Source organism: Crassostrea angulata, chromosome 5, assembly GCF_025612915.1.
Source record: "Crassostrea angulata isolate pt1a10 chromosome 5, ASM2561291v2, whole genome shotgun sequence".
Taxonomy (NCBI): domain Eukaryota; kingdom Metazoa; phylum Mollusca; class Bivalvia; order Ostreida; family Ostreidae; genus Magallana; species Magallana angulata.
This window is the reverse complement of record NC_069115.1, coordinates 33,213,225-33,231,943: the sequence shown is the minus strand read 5'-3', so window position 1 is coordinate 33,231,943 and position 18,719 is coordinate 33,213,225. Positions and strand designations below refer to the sequence as shown.

The 18,719-nt window shown below is 30.7% G+C and overlaps 1 protein-coding gene across 1 annotated transcript; it reads left to right on the top strand.

The window, feature by feature from the left end:
- The first annotated feature begins 1,778 nt into the window (after positions 1 to 1,778).
- On the top strand, positions 1,779 to 17,276 carry LOC128184876 (uncharacterized protein DDB_G0290685-like). The gene is made up of 7 exons (XM_052854509.1): positions 1,779 to 1,824; positions 3,043 to 3,060; positions 3,151 to 3,486; positions 12,029 to 12,346; positions 16,358 to 16,436; positions 16,691 to 16,851; positions 17,020 to 17,276. The coding sequence occupies exons 1-7, from the start codon at positions 1,779 to 1,781 to the stop codon at positions 17,274 to 17,276; spliced, it is 1,215 nt and encodes a 404-aa protein (XP_052710469.1).
- The last annotated feature ends 1,443 nt before the right edge of the window (positions 17,277 to 18,719 follow it).

The following is an 18,719-nucleotide window of genomic DNA, read 5'->3' as shown; positions in this document are numbered from 1 at the left end:
GACTATTTTAAACTTGTGCGTCGGAGTAATATTTTCCCCCTAGTTAGTAAGTAAGAACTTGAATAAAATAAGAGATCTTTTCTGCTTGTTTATGGCATCTGCCTTCCTTGTATATGAAAGGCTGCCAAATGGAGGATACACTAAAGAATCAATTTAGATGGTAAACGGTAATTGGAAACTGTAATCAAAACAAGAGTAAAAATATGATATACATTTCAAACAAAACAACCAATGACCTATCTCCCTCTTATCGAGCAATTACCCATCAAGAGGCAACATATATATTGAGGAGGCAAAAATACGTGTTATTTTCAGTGTGAACTAGTTTATCCAATAGCCAACTGTAACTCCGGAAATTCTATTTTGGATTAGAAGTTTTCTCCTTGGATAAACCTCACAAGAGTTTATCAGGAAATGTTCTGCTCTTTATAATCGGAGGAAGTTATTTTAATAGCTTTATAGTTCACCAGTTTGCACAAAAGCGTCTTTTGAAAGATATGAAAAAGATAACCCATTTGTCTCTAATCTAACTTTATCATCAGCTTCTTTATAATTGGTTCATAATCCGATGTAGTTCACCAATTTACACATAAAAACATACGATACATGTAAAGAGTTCATCTACCTCTTTTTAATTATTGAAAAAAATAATGCCTGATGAATTGATCAAACATACTAAAGCTCTTTAAGATTCTACGATATCTTAAGTGTGTGATTCCACAAAATTACTTTCCACAAGGGTGACATCACTTAGAGTTTTATTTCTATAAGCTTTCAAGGAAGTGAGATACCACATTTTAAAATCTTTGCTTGATTTTTTGTTCAACAAAAATTGTTTTTCTTTCAACAATTTCATTATTCAGAAATAAATTTAGGAATGTCATTTTCAAAGAATATGTACTTGCTTGTTCGCAATCGATTGAAAACACACACAATATAATTTAACAGTATGAATTATTTATCAAGCATACTTCATTAGATTAGATAACAGATAAACAACTCTTATAAAGAAATATCATTTTTAAGGCGGACACAGATAATTTGCATTTAGTGTGAAAGCAAGAAAAACCATATATTAACAGCTAAGATTGCTGAAGCTATCAACATGACTTTTACATCGATAAATACATACAGAGCGTTCACTTAATCTGATAGCGGTTAATACATGTACTTGAATTTTAAGCAAAAAATAAATTTTCAATTATTTTTTTCTATTATTATTATTACTTGATTCTGTATAGTTTCTAAACACAAAAGAATGAGTAATGTTAGTATGCCGACCAAAAGCTTGTATTGTTTTTTGCCTAATGACAGTATTTAATATTGCCGGTCATTTCCTCTGAAGAGGTGTTAGGGAATATGATTAAAATGCACTTCTCTGGCATCAAAGAATATAATGCAATATATTAATGCGAATACCGGGAATAGTCAATATTTTATGCAAGTTATAGTGAAAGTATACATATGACAACAGTTATAATTATGACAGTTAAGTTTAATGAACTATTGACATATATAAAGAGAATACAAACTTATCTGCAATGTCAGGCATAAAGAAAACACCGTATGAAGAGGTTTGAATAATGTCTTCTTAAAGGCTACTATTTGTTGAGGCAGCTAGGAGTTTATAAGTATTATGACTATGTTTTCGTATCTGGTTCATTAAAAATAATCCTAAATATCAAAATAACTCGAGTCTATTTTTAAACTTGTATGTAGGGGTTATCATTTGTTTTTCTCTCTAGTTATTTTTTTAGACCTTGAGTAATAAGAAGAAAATGTTCTGCTGGTTACTGGCCTCTGTCTTCCTTGTCACTGTAAAAGGTTTGTTTCACTGTTCTATTAAATTACAAAGTAATGAAACAATGCAGCAGCTACGCTATTTCTATTATACGTTGAATTCAATTTGAAAAATTTTCTTATTTTCTAAAAACTGTAATCCGCATATTTTTTTTTCATCTTAAGTACAATCTATGTGTAGTTATTTTAAACGGACAATGTATTTAACCTGTCAATTTGGTAATTAGAATATCCCATTTAACATTTAATTAACTGTTTAATTATAGTATTTAAAATACTGTATCTTTATACAATGCATTGACTTTTGTGTACATGTTATGCAAAAGTTTCAATTTTGAGCATATTTCTGACGGGTGAAATAACGTAATCGAAAATCAACTAGATGTTTTCAAAGCTGGTGGTGTTGCATAATATTGGAAAGGGGATGGAGGAAGACTCATAATTTCACTGTTATCATTTTTGGAAATAAAAAAAGCAGAATCTATAATTCTGAAATCAATGCTAAATTCATAGCATTAGATAGTGTTTTTAACTTGTAATGATACTTGTTTTGTTAATATTTCTACTTATTAGAACAATTAATATTAATATAAATTGTTGTTTAAATAATCCACAAAAGAAACAAAATTTGCCATTAGTTGGTCCTTTAGAATGAACTGTAACAATAAATGATAGGATGATTGTATGACTACTTAAGCTTAGTGCTATGTCCAGGCTTGATCAGAAAATAATCAATCGGTATACCAAATCAAAATAAAAAATGCTTTAGTTAGATATATATAATTCTTAGTTCTAAACTGTGTTGGCATTCTCCACACAAGAATGCATATGATTCTCTTTTAAAGTCTTACATTGTAGACTTATTCAATCGCCTTTAATACATGTATTAATATTTGGAGCCTTTCGGTGACACATCAATTATAAATTGAATATTTATCTGTTATGAATATTTTATGTTGAATTATATATTTTATTCAAAACGAAAAGGCAGAGCAATATATTGTTCTCAATTATCACACATTTTCGTGTATTTTGTTTATATATGCTAACAGAAGATGGTTAATTGAATATTAATAGAAATGTTTTTGTGATTAAATTAACATATTAAATGTTGATACATTCATTTAATTTTTTGTGTAATTTCTTTTTGCATCATTTTTTTTTATTGTAGACTCATTTTAAGTAAATTTTCTCTGCTTAAAGACACATTCAAGAAATAATATTTTAATCATCTCTTTTTAGGACAATGTTTACTGAATGGTAAGTACAACATATTTGTTTCATTTATTATTCAAGTAAAAATCAGTGGAATATTGAATCCACAATTTAAGTTTTCTTTTTCTTCTGTAGCAAACGACCCCGGTGTAGTTGTATCTAGATGTGACCCATCAGTGTATAAAGCTCTAGTAATACATATAGACTTCTATGAAATCAACAGTCCATGTACCTGCAATGTAACCACAAAGTTTACTGGGAACCTCTTTGTGTTGTCGAAGAAATCAACTGCAGAGGAATGCAATACACAAATCAAAATTAACGATGACTTTATGTTCGACTGCCCAGCCCCAGCAGGGTCTAACCATACGTTACACGTCCAAAGTAATCAGATAGTGCATGTAAAAGCAGAATACACAAAACCTTCCAAACAGGGAAGGTTTCATCAATGTCTTCAGATTCGTAAGTACGGTAAAATACGTTTATTTTTCTCTTCTCCTTTAACAATCAAAGAAGTAATAGCTATAGTTTGAAGATTTAAAGCCAGAATTGGTCAGAAGTGTTTGGGAATTGTGCGTGTGCTACGGATTTTGTAAGTCGTGGTTCCCGTGGCTGATCGTTAAATATCCTGCTGACTTGATTGAGAATGCAACGTAAAACAAACGAATGTTTAATAATCGAGTCATAGGTGTCACGGACAAGTTTGTTTAAAAACGGTTTGGCATGCACTCGAAACGTGCGGTGCACGAGTGCAGCGTACTTTTGTCTTACAATTTGTGTGCACCAGACGTACGTTTGCCTTGTGAAAGGCAGTAAGAACACCCGTGTCGTAGTTTACCTACAAGTAAATCGAACCAACGTCTTTCTGTGCCCTACGACGCACTGACAGTTATTTATTTACACTTTAACAAAAAGAACATTGTTTTTCTATTTTCTATGGAAATTCATTGATATCCATATATTGTAAGCAAGTAGATGGTGTACATATTGAAACGTTAAAAGCACTCTTACATTGTAGAAAAAGAAGACCATTTTTATGCCATTGCTGCTTTAATGATTAAACTGGAGTGGAATTTATATTTCAATTTTAAAATCATAAAGTATTAAAAACTTCTCTGAAATATAGAACAAAGTCTGCGCAAATATCAATCTTATTTCAGCGAATTAATTATCAACTGATAATTTTCCTGACCAATGTAATATTTTAAAATGATTTTACAATTGTATGTCGGTTTATATCCCATATATAAAAAACTGTTAATGATCTTTTTGAGAACTGCAATACTCAACATGTGATATGACTATAAAATCATCCTGTTAGAAAATGAACTAATGTTTATAAACATAAGAATATCCAGGGGGAAAATGGACTTTATTTAATAGGATCTACATGTATCATTGAACATTGTCCAAATAGTTTGTATTATGACTCCGAGAAGCTGTTTTTATACCTATTGTTCCTCATGTGAGCGATGTGGCCCATGGGCCTCCTGTTTTTAAATTAATTTGATTTTTAAGAAATAATAAAGGAATTGGTTGGTCTTAACCTCTTTTTATGGTTGTTTCATCCACTGTATGAAATTGAAGCTCACCTGGCATGTATTTTTGTATTTTAAATCCTACAAAGAAGGTGTTGCAGTTTCTTTGCTTTTTTCAATAAAGAGGTTGCAGATATCATTTTTATAAGACAATCTTATACGCGGATCCAGAAATTTTTTCGTGGGGGGGGGGGCGATAAATACTAAGTTTGCCGAAGGGGTGGAAGGAGATGGGTCCGAGGCAAATTTTAAATTTTTGGTAAATTTATGGATATTTAAGAAATTTGAATTTTCCTGGGGTTGGGTCCTCCCCGTGACCCCCCCCCCCCCCCTCGTTCTAGACCTCCATGCAGTAAACAAATTGTACAATGGTTACACTAAAAAATGTGACTGGTTTCATGGCGTATCCAAGTTCTGTTTCAAAGACTGAGGCATATTTTTAGATATTAAACTTAAAAAAAAACACCTCCAAAGTTAAAAAAATTGTGTTTTAAATCTTCGCAAACTTCATCGTGTCCAGTATAGCAGAGTGGTTACGCAGGGTGGCCGAATAATCACCGAGACTAACTGCTTGGTATTTTTTAAATTATATAATATCCGTTTTATAAGGTCGGGATGAATAAGTTTCAAAACGCTTGTCATTGTAATATTTTACATGGTTGCTGGGTTTTTTCAACGTTACCGACTTTGTTCACATTATAAACATGAATTGTAAACATTTGCTGCTGAACAAGGGATTTTAAAACAAAGTAACCCATTAATCGATAAAGTTAATGTATTGTTTTTTGTAAAATATCTCGTTTTCAAAAATATATGTACACATTGTTCGACGTCGTTAAAAGCAAGCCGTTCAATAATGTATGAACCAGCGATGTTCGGACAAGTTTGTTTCAAGCGCCACGGTTTATATTTATGCTATTAAAATGATTTTAAAGAGCAAAGTAACTCAATATAAACGTTTTTGAATAGAGAGAATTAGATTTTTTAATTTAGCTCCGAAGAATTACATGTATATTTAAAACACGCTAGCAAGTAGAAATCAAATTGTTCTATGCTAACATATAAATACATAGTGGTCTACCTAACTGTATGCGCGGGTCTAGAAGCAGAGGGGGTATTAAATTTCTACAAAGTACAATCATTTTTTGAAATTTATTTTACTTTTAACTGTAAATTTTACAAATTAATCTGTAAAATTCACACTTTAATGTGTAAAATTCACACATTAATCTGTAAATTTTACACTTAATCTGTACATTTTGCACTTTTTAAGATCAATTCTCTGTAAAAACCAAAGTTTTACTATAGGGTCATGGCACGCATGATCTCAGATTTTCATGAAACTTTCTCAGGTGATTGATACTCATAAGGTATGACATTATCCACCATCAAAATGATGCCCATGACCTTGGTTGCCATGGTAACCAATTTCATTCATTTAGGGCCCAAATACACAGTTTTTGAGTTGGAAAATAAGGTAAACTCAAAGTCACAGAATGGGCTTATTTATAAATTTTCAAGATATTTCACACATAATATACATAGTACAAATATAGATGTACATGATGCAAGAGAAAAAAAATCTCGATGTCCTTGTTTATTTTAAATCTGGTGGCTCAAAGATGGCCAACATTTCTACATTTTGATATTTCAATTTTCACCCTGTAATTTTGAAAGTCTCTCAAAAATTGCAGGCAAAGAAAAAATAAATCAATTGTAAATTTTAAAACATCATATGTATATAAAATATTATTTATAAAAACTGGAGCGGGTATCTTTTTCGTTTTTGTTTATTTTACTTCCAAAATTTCTTAATTTGACACCTTTCCAACCCCCTAAAAATTTTATGAAATATTTTTTAAACAATAAGTTGATCATAAAACTCCTTTAAAATACTTTTTCTGCTTAAATAAATAAAAAACTTATTAGATATTTTAAAATATTTAAAATTCAATGTATCAGGATAATTTAATTTGGCTTTATAAGAATTGTTTCTATATATTTTTTGCAAAGGGCAGATAACTCCAAGCAAGAAAGTCTATTAATTGAGTCTTAACAAATAATAATAGCATGAAATTCTGTTTTTAGATATTTTCCATCAATGAATTAGGTTAACTGCTTGAATAGATAACAATATTTATGATTTTAACCACTTTAAGAAGGCTTAAATTGATTTTTTTGTATGATAAAGGGCAGATAACTCCAAATATCAGCACAATGGGAAAATGATATATCTTTTCAATGCAACTCCAGAAATAAAAATCAACACTTACTTAAAAGCTAATAAATATTCTTCAAATTAATATTCAAAATATATTCCAAATCATGAAAATAAAATAAAAATACACAACAAAGTGACAATAAATTATTGTTGAATTGCTCAATATTTTAGCGAGTTCAGTTTGTTTATTATTTGTTCATCTAGAATTGTATGTCTGGCTGTCTTGTTGGTCTGGGTATTCACTGGACTGTTCTCAACACTCTGCAATGTTGAAAAAGTAAAATATTACATGTATGGATCATTTAATAAAATCATTTACAGGAACATGTAATGTATTTTGCATAAAATACCACAACAGACATGTTCGAATGTGACTGAATTTTTATTTATTTTTTTTCAAATAAGAAGCAAAATCCTGATGTGTTTATGTTTTCATGTACAAAATTTCAAAAGTGAAAAAGAGGAAATGGCTTTTAATTATTATCTCTTTTTTTAAAGTTATATTGATTAATGTTATTTTCACTTGGAATATAGTCTATAGCTGCATGCACTAATTAATAGCCGCAACTGAATTAAATATAGCATAACAGGGCTCACCATTAAAGCTATACACGCTATGATTTGCGTCAATTTTGAATAAAGGGGAAAATGTATGTGTTTGATTACTAATAAAAGTTACCTTTATTCTGTTAATTATAATGCTCAATTCGATCACGTAACAAATATATCAAATATTAAACAATAAAAAATATTTATTTTCCTGCCAGGAAAGTATTGCCTCCTCGTGAATATCAATCTATCACGTGATATCGACAGCTAAATTTAGCCTATCATACCAAAACTGGTGAAGGGTCAACATCTTCATAATTGTGATAGTTTCACAAAGGAAAGGATATTTTCAGTAAAGCATAAATTTGTCCGATATACGAGTACAAACAAAAGAAAAGAATACAAGCCTGTGAGTAGATATGAATACTTCCTTTAAAAAAATGACGTAGACCTGTGTTTTTCCCTTATGTGCTATTTATAGATCCTATAAGTGTTAATGCAGAAGTAAGGGTATCGTGAATGGCAAGCGTATTTTACTCATTATACATGTATGTATTTCAAATTAACAACTGTTAAGCATATTAAAAATCAAGTTGGATATTTAATTAGGCAAACAATAACGACCACCTAGTTCTCCGCGGACATGCGCAATGAGGTCGGTTTGCTCTTCCTTCATCAATATTCATAAAAAAGGTATATTTTCCTGGCAGGAAAATAAACAATTAAAAATCTATATCTTTGTAACGAGATGGAATTCACCCTTGTAATTTAGAGATTAAGGATAACTTTTATAAGTAGACAAACACATGCGTTTTCACTGTCATTCAAAATTGACGCTAATTATAGCGTGTATAGCTTTAACTAAAATATTAACCTGTTCTTCGGGCAAGTTGCTTACTTGTGTAAATGCTATTATAAATTGTAATTTGTCATTGAAAAGTATGGAAAAATTATGAATGGCATATAATATAAATGATAGAAATTGATAAGAGTATGGTTGGTCTCCACATTATTTACTGTCACAAAATATTTTATTATAATTATCCTTATTGTTGGTGTTATCAAATACAGTGTATCTCAGTACTGGGTCAGTATTCATATCTAAAATAAATTATTAAGGTTTAAAACATATCTTACTATTGTATATAATATCACTCAAGAGAAGAACATTCTACTCAATCTGCTGGTGTGTTCTAGTGATATGACACTGACAAGTAGATTTAGTACATTTATTTCAGCAACTAAGCTACTATATATAGTTTGGATATAGGTTTGCAACCTTCACTGAAATTTGATGTTACTTTTTTCTTATACTAAAAGTTTGATCTGTTCCATTAAAGTGAAAAAAAAAATATTTAATTTTTCATGACTTTTATGACGTCTATCATCATATCATAATTGTTCGAGAAAAATGAATTGTAAACCAGACAAGTGTTTGTGTAGATTGACTTGTCCAAATAAAAAGATCAGCTGGACACAGCAACTGGACAAGTGTAACTGTTGATCCCTGCATGATAGATAATAAACTATCAGCTGATTTGAATATCTACATCACTTTTTGATTATTTTTGTTTAATATCATCAACTCACATTTTCTGTTTATGTCTCCCTTTTGACAGACTCCATTGTGATGACAAGAGCCAAATTCATTTGTTTCTGCAGCATACACATAATCCTACAATTGTATTTTAATATATTCACAGCAAATTTATAACAAAATGAATCATTTTAAACAAATTCCCAAATTACCTTTACCTTTACTTTAATTCTGTTAACTTTACATGCATATTTATAATCTAAATGAAGTAGTCTGTTCCAAATTGTATTTCCATCACTGTTTGTTTAATTAAGATGGCTCAAATCAGCAAAAAAAAAAACAACAACCCAAAAACAACTTAGGTATGAAATATAACATGATGCGAAAGAATATAAATCAAAAAGGTGAAAAACATTTTTTTTTGAGGGGGGGGGGTGGGGATTTGTATTTTCTTTTAATTTAAGTATCAGTATACAGACAACCTAAAATTATCAATTAAAAAAAATAATAACAACTGAAATTTCATATTGTGAATAACATGAAGAACCTGGGTGATACTGTTAATAATTGGAGAGGGTGTTTTGGGAGGGATATTTTTGTTTGCCAGGGGAATCTGATGCCTGATTTTTAAAATTTACTCTGTACAATAACATTTAGACCTGAGGTGTATTCATTGAGAAAATCAAAAACAAGCGATGGAAGCTTGAACAGACTAAAAGATTGGTTGAAAGTTATTTGATTTGGATGTGAATATACATACCTTGACCAATTGGAATAAGGACTGCCATGAACTGCATCTTATCTCCATCGACTGCCTTTTTATGATCCTATTTCTTCGCTTGTTCATGAGGTTTTTAAACATATACATGTATATTCCAGAGATTTGGGGTTAATTTAATCAAACTACATCATTGGCACCAGATCTGACTTTCACATATAAAATGCATGGCAATGATGGATTTTTGTAATCGCTGTGGGTACCTCAGAACTATGCTCGTCATGGGTTGACACTCTAGAAGAGTACACACTGCGATTCTTTCCACACCATCAGTCCGGGGTAGGGGTGTTTAATTGTTTTGCATTCCTATATAAGTGTTGCAGGTTGGTAGCTCATTAGCTTCCTTGGTTGAGTGCTGGATTCGTATGTCAGATTACCGAAACTTATGTAGAGGAAAACGCTGTCCTTTTCACTTGATCATTTTGTATAAGACAGTCACGTGTTTACAAAAGGTTTGAATACAGCACAGATCAGCAATTAAGCTAAATCCCAATAGAGCATGGTTCATTTCATATTCACCAATTCATTAGAGACTATCTCTAAATACATAAACTTAAATCACATGCTTTCTCCACCCCACTTGATCTATGTTTTTCCAACGTCTGCTTTTGCCATGTTGTTGTGAAGTCTCTTTTTGTACTTCAATACAGAAGAGTCAACAAAGGGAAGTAACTTTAAGTTGTATTTTGTGGAAAAGCGGTAACTTCAAATAGTTGTAAGTTAAAGCCAGTGAATATACCCAAGCCAATTTTGATTGTATTTATTAGACCAAGGTCTTATCTTATTACAAAAATGTGTATTCCCGCTTTCAATTGCCTGCTTAAAATTAAATTGATATTATTTAATATGCCTGTTTTTCACTATATTATAAGCTAAATCTATGAAACAAAAACCGATGGTATTGTTATCTGTACATTTCACTTAAATCAATTTATGTGTACAAGTACATCGATTACTTACTTATACAATTAAACCAATGTCATGATCAAACCTTCATGCATTTAGGGAGCATACGAGTTATTTATATAATGGTACTCTATATGTCAATTTGGCCAGAAGCAAAATGTTTCAATGTCGTTGCTATGGAAACTGAGTATGAACTGTCAAAAATATACCCACAGAGAGTCTTCATATGGAACACTTTCAAGTCAGAGAGATAAAATTCAATTCTATGATAGTGCGTGGCCACGTATTTTTGGTGTTTACAGAGAATTGATGTTAATTTGTAAATTTTACACTTTAATCTGTAAAATTCACACTTTAAAGTGTAAAATTAATATATATTTTACACTTGAAAGTGTGAGTTTTACAGATTAAAGTGTAAAATGTACAGATAATAGTGTGAATTTTACACTTTAAAGTGTAAAATTTACCGATTAAAGTGTAATATCTACAGATTAAAGTGTAAAATTTACAAATTATAGTGTGAATTTTACAGATTAAAATGTGAATTTAACAGATTAAAGTGTAATATTCACAAATTAAAGTGTAAATTTAGCAGATTAAAGTGTAAAGTTTACAGATTTAAGTGTACAATTTACAGATTAAGGTGTGAATTTTACACTTTAAAGTGTGAATTTTACAGATTAAAGTGTAAAATTTACAGATTAAAGTGTAAAATTTACAGATTAAAGTGTGAATTTAACACTTTAAAGTGTGAATTTTACAGATTTTAGTGTGAATTTTACAGATGAAGGTGTAAAATTTACAGAATAAAGTGTTAATTTTACAGATTAAAGTGTGAATTTTACACTTAAAAGTGTGAATTTTACAGATTTAAGTGTACAATTTACAAATTAAAGTGTAGAATAAAAAAAAATGTGAAGTGTATATGTGACACTAAAACGCGTCCGTCGGATTTACAATTGAATATAAAGCTTTCACCACAATACATAAAGGTTTAACCATCATAGAAATGTACATAATGATTTTAACACGCCATAACATGAAGTTAGTATTGCATATAATGAAGTTATCACCTAATCCCAAGAAGATGTACTGCATAAAAGGACTTCGCAACTGCACATGAAGAGTGTACCACATAACACAACGATGAAACAATAGTTCATTATGAGTTTAGCTGTATAAAATGAATTCATCCTATCATATAAAGATTTTTTCATAGCATATAATGAAAAAACCACTGCACATAATGATCTTACGACATAACGTAATGATGTTACCACTCCATAAAAAGAGTTTACCCCTGGATATAATGGTGAAATTACAGTATATAATGATGTCAGCACTGCGTATAATGATGTCACCACTGCATATAATGATATTACTATTGCATATAAAAGATATACCGATTCATATAATATGAAATTGATCTAAAGGCAGCTATGGCGTTCCATATGTTCTACTACATTAATTTTTTATCTTTTCAGGTGGCAACGATGGAGATTTGAGTGTGAGATGCACAGCATCAACAGCATCAACAACGAGATCAACAACAACGACAACTTCGAAAACAACATCAACGACATCAACAACACCATCAACAACAACAAATTTAAAATCAATACTGACTACAACAACCCCGTCAACCCACTCAAGATCAAGCTCTTTTGTTGAGCCATCGAAAGAAGCCACTGTTACAAATAATATGAATAGAGATGTCATCACAAATTCAAAGGAAACGGCTAGTGTCAGTTTTAATTCTCCGACCATGAAAACAATACCAGATGATTCACAGAAAATGATATGTAAGTGTTGATTTTAAAGATTTAAACAATGAACTTTAGTCGAAAAAAAGGAAATGTTACTTTGATTATGTAAAATTTTATAACCTCCTGAAAAACATTTATATAATTTAATTGACATCTCTAGTTGTTACATTTTATTTGCACATTTGATATGGAACTCTGCAAATGCATATTTGTTTACTCATATAATATGGTTACTGATAAAACTAATTTTTAAAATATATTTTTTAGAGAGAATTTCAAATTTCTGTCATACATTTTCTAAACAGAAATTGAATTTCGGATAAAAACTTTTTTTTTTCTTTTTGACCAATCCAACATTGAAATTAACTTTGATTATACCCGGAAAAGCATGCCATTTTTAAATTTTTAGAATTGCATGATTCTACATGAATAAATGTACATACTAACTGTCATGAACACTCATTTCATTAAAAATATACTGTAATGTTTAATATTTTGTTGTGTGTGTGTTGATGTTAGTTTAAAACTTACTATCAATCAAAAACAATCAGTTTTTAGACTTTTTGAGTCTACGCGTAAAAAAAGTGCAGAAACTTTTCATGCATTTCAGTAAATATATATCATAAAAACACGCATTAAATCGTTTTAAGTCCTCTATGTATAAACCAAATTCTATAAAGAAAATAATCAAATAGCTTTATTGATCAGTCTATTCTTGCTCGGCTTCGATTTGTGGAATGAGTTGCGTAACTGAATGGACATTGCCGTCGACGAATCAGTTGGTGGACGAGCTCATTCATCAATGAAAGAGGATGAAGGTTGAATCGAAAGTAAAGTTCCGAAACGCAATGTGCCATTTTTGAAAAGTTTTGAATTTTATTTTCGTAATCTATCACCTGAAACTTAATGCGCGAGCCGATATTAAAATCTGGACGGGTTATACACAGATGTCTTACATTAGAGAGGTGTTTCATTGGCTTCCAGTCTACTTGCGGCATGACTGCTGTTCATCTCTAAATTTTGTACATAGAACATAAAAACAAGTCTGAATTTGCCTTATCGTTCATTGACTTTTAAGTTAATTAAACGGAATTTAAATTTTGAACAATGCATTGTAAGCAAAATTTATATAAATTATACATTTCGGGTGACCAATATATCAAATATTGTTTTCCCTTGGACTGAAATGTCACATTTTCATTGGTTTAAACATAGCACGTGATTGCCTCATATATCTCTATATTTGTTCTGTGAGAAATAATATTAGGCAATATGGCCGTCATTGGTCGACGCTTCGCTTATTCATTTCGACATTTCATATTATTTTATACATAAACTGCATGCCGTAAGTTCTTAAAGTATTTGGAGTAGTTGCCCTTTGAATTTTTTTTAAAATTAGAGTAGTTGCCCTTAGAATATTGACGTCACATTGTTTTGTCTGGAGCAGAACAAAATGGCAGCGTCGAAATTTGTTCAAATATCTACAGAGGAAAGGGAGAAAACATTTAAAATTGAATAGCAACAAAACATTGTAAGTAAACATGGGTGAAGCAAAGATTTTGAAAGAGTATTTGAAAGGTGAAATTGAAAATTTTGAAGAGTTTAAATGATGATCGAGTTAAATTGGACGAGATGTTAGGCATCTTTGCTTAGATCATCGCTATTTGTGAATAAATATGTCGCTTGATAGTCCTCGAGAAAACAAAACACTTATTAGGTTAGTTACTGACTCACTACGGAAATATATTGGGTTGATCAATCTCATAGAAGATCTATGAGATTGATCAACCCAATATATTTCCGTAGTGAGTCAGTAACTAACCTAATAAGTAATAATATTATACAATCTTATCGATTGAAAAACCAAATTAAATGTTAATTTTCATGTTGTCCGTCTTAGTTGGAATATATAATCATGTATTTTTTTAATGTTATGAGACATAAGTTTATACTTTATAACGGACAAAACCAGTCATATTCATGATATAAAAAAAATTCTTCATCAATATCTTAATGTCTCATCAGAAACCCAGCCGATATTTCTCACATCGGTAAATATCTCGCACCAATATTAGATCTATGAATTCAGAGATAATGCATGGTCGTTATGTTTAAAAAAAAAATATTTACTTTTATTTACCGTGTGGTAGTACATGTAAATAAATAGTACTTATCTCAATTTTAAAAAGATAAAAACTACAAGTTTTTTTATCGTAGTTTTAAAATCTGATTTACAAATCCTTCACTGTAGTTCCTCGAAAAAATGAAATGAAATAGATTTTGTTCAGTTCATCAGTTCATTTTTTCCAAGACACGCATGAAAATGTGTGCTTATTATACGAGGGTATATTGAAAGGATACAGTTCCCTGAAATGGCAATGTCCTACAACATACATAATACTTAATTTTGCTGTTAAAAACGTTACCATTGCATATATTAGGGAACCTTAAAATCAAATAATTCTGAATTTATAGCTCACGTTAACAATTTACAATTATCATACAATAATTTTTGCTTTAGCAATTGTCAGTAAAACATATTACCGCCATGTGAATATTTTTCCTACACATGAAACCATCTCTTTTTCATTAGCAATAAGTAACCGATCTGTACATCTTCCTTACTTTTTTTTCCAACCAGTCCTTTAACTGACTTATCTCTGTAAATTTATCAATTAATGTCTTTATTATGCTGTTGTTTTATTTTTAACGACATATATAACAGCCAATCAGGAAAGGTCTACCCCAAAACATGACATGATTCATTACTTTTGGTCTCCACTTTCTAGATTTTTCTATTTGAAAAGCAGTTGACTGAATTTTGAATATGATTTTTAATGAAAGGAACAGTTGTATCGCAATTCGTGTAGATGACGCACCAGTTAAAACAAAAACGTAGTAAGTGGCGAACGAATTAAATTTTACCTATTAATTTTATATGAATCGCTGCAAGAAGATCGTGACAGATAAGTCGGTCTAAAATATCAAAATGGCTACCGTGACGAACTTTCTTATTGTTATAGTAATTGGTATAATCTTATTGTAAAAATAAATATTTCAAACGTCAGGTGAGTGCGTTTGTTATCGGTATGCAAATGTTAACTTCGTTCGGTAATTCAGCAGTGTGAGAGTTTTCGGAGTTTTCATAAACCTTGTATAACAGATACGTCCGACTTGTGGATTTTCCCTTGAATCATAAAATTAAATAAATCTTATAATTTAAATTATCTACCTAAATATAATTGACGTTTTGATTTCCCCGCTTAGTTGTAGTTTTTAAAAATTTTCCTTGGGTCTTATTTTACATGAAATACCATTGTGTGAATTGTCTACAATTATGAAGAACAGTCCCGGCCGGGATTTAGTAAAATTTATACAAAGTATCAGGCAATTGCAAAAAGGCGAATTTTAACATACTAGTTTGAAACAACAAATTTAAACTCATAGTTTGTTTTAACATATTCAAGAAAAAGGTGGACAATTATAAATTAAAACTTTCAAGACTCCGTCTTTCAGTACTCTCAGTACTTTGATTAACCTTATGAGATTTATAATTGCAACTAAAAAAAAATTGACTCAGACGTCGAAGCATGCTGACCTTGACGGTCTGTACTGAAAGCGTCTGGTACTTCTCCTAATATGGTCGTCTTCGAAAACTTGACTGGACATATAGAACAAAAACATACATCGTTTGTAATACGAATAATGTCATGAGAGCCAACTGTATTTTTCTACAATATGCGCCGATAGATGTCCCTACCTCTCTTACATGTTTAATCATATCTTCGGCAATTTAAAACACAGGACACAAGAAATGTAAAAATGACATATTATTAGATTTTGAGGACATGCACATTTTGATACATTTGTTAATTTATAACTGAAAAATTCCATTTACCATCAAAACTCGTTTTCAGGCTAAACGTTGTTACGTCAAAACCTTATACCTGTATTACAAGAGTACAAAAGAAATGTTAGAATTCCTTAGATTTACTTAACATCTAATTTTCATTTTAAGATAAAAAATAGAGAATTTTGTTGTTTTAGATATCATCGCCGGTTTTGGGCTTGGGGTTGTAATAATACTTATTGGACTAATAACTTGTGTCTTAGCCCTGACGAAAAGGTCTGTATAATTTGTTTATACATGTGTTACATAAGGAAAACTAACATTTAGTAATCTATTACACTTTAACGAATCAATTATGTTAAACTGAATATGTAACTTGTTACACACAAGATGGTATCTAAATGTAGTTACACATCTCATTAAATGAATCAGTTTATATGTCAGGTACAAGCCATTATGATATAGCATGGAGTTCTCTAATATCTTTTAAGTTGTTCGTCTTTTGATTTTGTTTTTTTTCATTTCTGAAGAGGAAAAATTGAAAGAACCAAAGATAAATCTACGGAAGAGGACAGTGCACCTACAAATGACAATGCTGATTCAAGCAATGCCTTAAGAGGAAACCCCCTTTATGTCTCTTCAGACGAGGTAGAAGATATTAAGTGCACAGAAGAAGAAGACAATCAGCAAGGTGAATGTTATTCATCCGCAACAAATCTGGAATGTAACCGAGATAAATCTACGGAAGAGGACAGTGCACCTTCAAATGACAATGCTGATTCAAGCAATGTCTTAAGAGGAAACCCCCTTTACGTCTCTTCTGACGAGGTAGAAAATATTAAGTGCACAGAAGAAGAAGACAAACAACAAGGTGATCGTTATTCATCCGCAACAAATCTGGAAAGTAATCGTGATCATGACGATGGACCATCTATTAACCAGCCTATAGATTCAATACCTGTTTTTCCAGTTCCAAATAATACATGTAGCAATAGAAGTCACTCTAGACGAGATGTATATGCAGAGGTGTATAAACAAAACAAAAGTACTGAACAGGTTCATGACAGTGTGCAAACACAAAACCAAAATAGCCTCTTTTACATTGGTATTGAATAGGAGCTGACTGATGAAAAAAAAGGAAGATTACATGCTTTTTAATATCATCAGTTTTCTGTTAAACGTTTTAGGTACATTATTCCTAGCTAGTGTTGTTTTACATACATGCAAAGAAGGAACCTTGAAGGAAGAACTGGGGGAGGGGTGTGAATAGGGGTGCAAATATTTTACTTGGTTTACATAAAACAAATGAATTGTCATAGTAATACCCCCTTGTTTGATGTATATAAAAAATTGTAATGAATATTAAGAGTGAAACTGAAGTTACAAATATACTACACCCCCTTCCCAAAACGAATTAGGTTTTTTATGCTTTAGGGATTTTTTTTCAAATAGTTTTAACTTTTGCTGGCCTTCCTCCCCCTTCCACCTCTATTGATTATGAATTTTGATTTTCATGATTTTTGAAAATTGTTGTTTCTCTTTCTGGGATGAGTCTGTCCCCGTCCAACTTTCAAAAACGATGCTATGTGCCTGATATGCAAGTCAAGTAAATTGTGTTTAAACATTTCTTTATTATTATTATCATCATTACAATTTTTTGGTATTTAAATAATTGCAATTCTAGTAAACTGTAATCTTATTGGGGGTTTTAAATCTTCATTTGCATGGTTATCATATAATTGATGTTTACAGACATATTTTATATTAGTTTTTGTATAATAGAAAGTCAATTGTTAAACAATTTCTGTACAAATTTACTGTGAATTGCATCACTGAATAAAATACATCAGAACTTTTAACTCTATTTTGATTTTGATTGATCACGGGAGTCAAATGCACCCGTCTACGTTTATTTAAAACACTTTATTGATACCTGAAAATGTATTTATATACTGGAAACGGACTCCATTTCGCTGTGTATTCTATTTAGCGTTTTAGGCATAAAAACGGCGTCCGCAAAATCAAGTACATCGCCAAATGTGAAATATATAAGTTCACTGTAGTTTAATACTATGTAAACATTAGGTACACTAGGTACACGCGCCAAATCAAATCGACACTAACTTGTTGAAAAATCATATTCCGCCGAACAGCTTACACGCTAAATTTAGTACGTTTACGGTATACGACATAATGTAAGATCTGTTCGCGCATGAAGTACATCAACTTTGACTCTATAAGGGAAAACATCTCATTACTAGTATTTCAAACAACCGATCGAAAAGGTCCTTAATTATTTAAATGCTTTTCAATTTAGTAGTACTTGTAGTAACAAGTACTCTTAGAAAAGACGTAATGCTATATTCTGTTATAGTTATATTCTGTTCTTTTTTTTAAAGGCATAATATTTTAACAGCGATAATTAATTCTTTCGAAAAATGATATTCTCCAGTTAGTTTGATTCGTAGCACTGTTAATGTCTACTTTGTTGTCGCAAAAAAACTACCGGGAATATTTTTTGTAACAAAACAAAACAAAAAAGTCATCAAAAATACTCAA

Coding starts and splice junctions, on each gene's coding strand:
- LOC128184876 (XM_052854509.1), top strand. CDS start 1,779: ATGTTCTGCTGGTTACTGGCCTCTGTCTTCCTTGTCACTGTAAAAG. Junction 12,347..16,357: donor TGATTCACAGAAAATGATAT/GTAAGTGTTGAT, acceptor TTGTTGTTTTAG/ATATCATCGCCGGTTTTGGG. Junction 16,852..17,019: donor AGAAGAAGACAATCAGCAAG/GTGAATGTTATT, acceptor CAGAAGAAGAAG/ACAAACAACAAGGTGATCGT.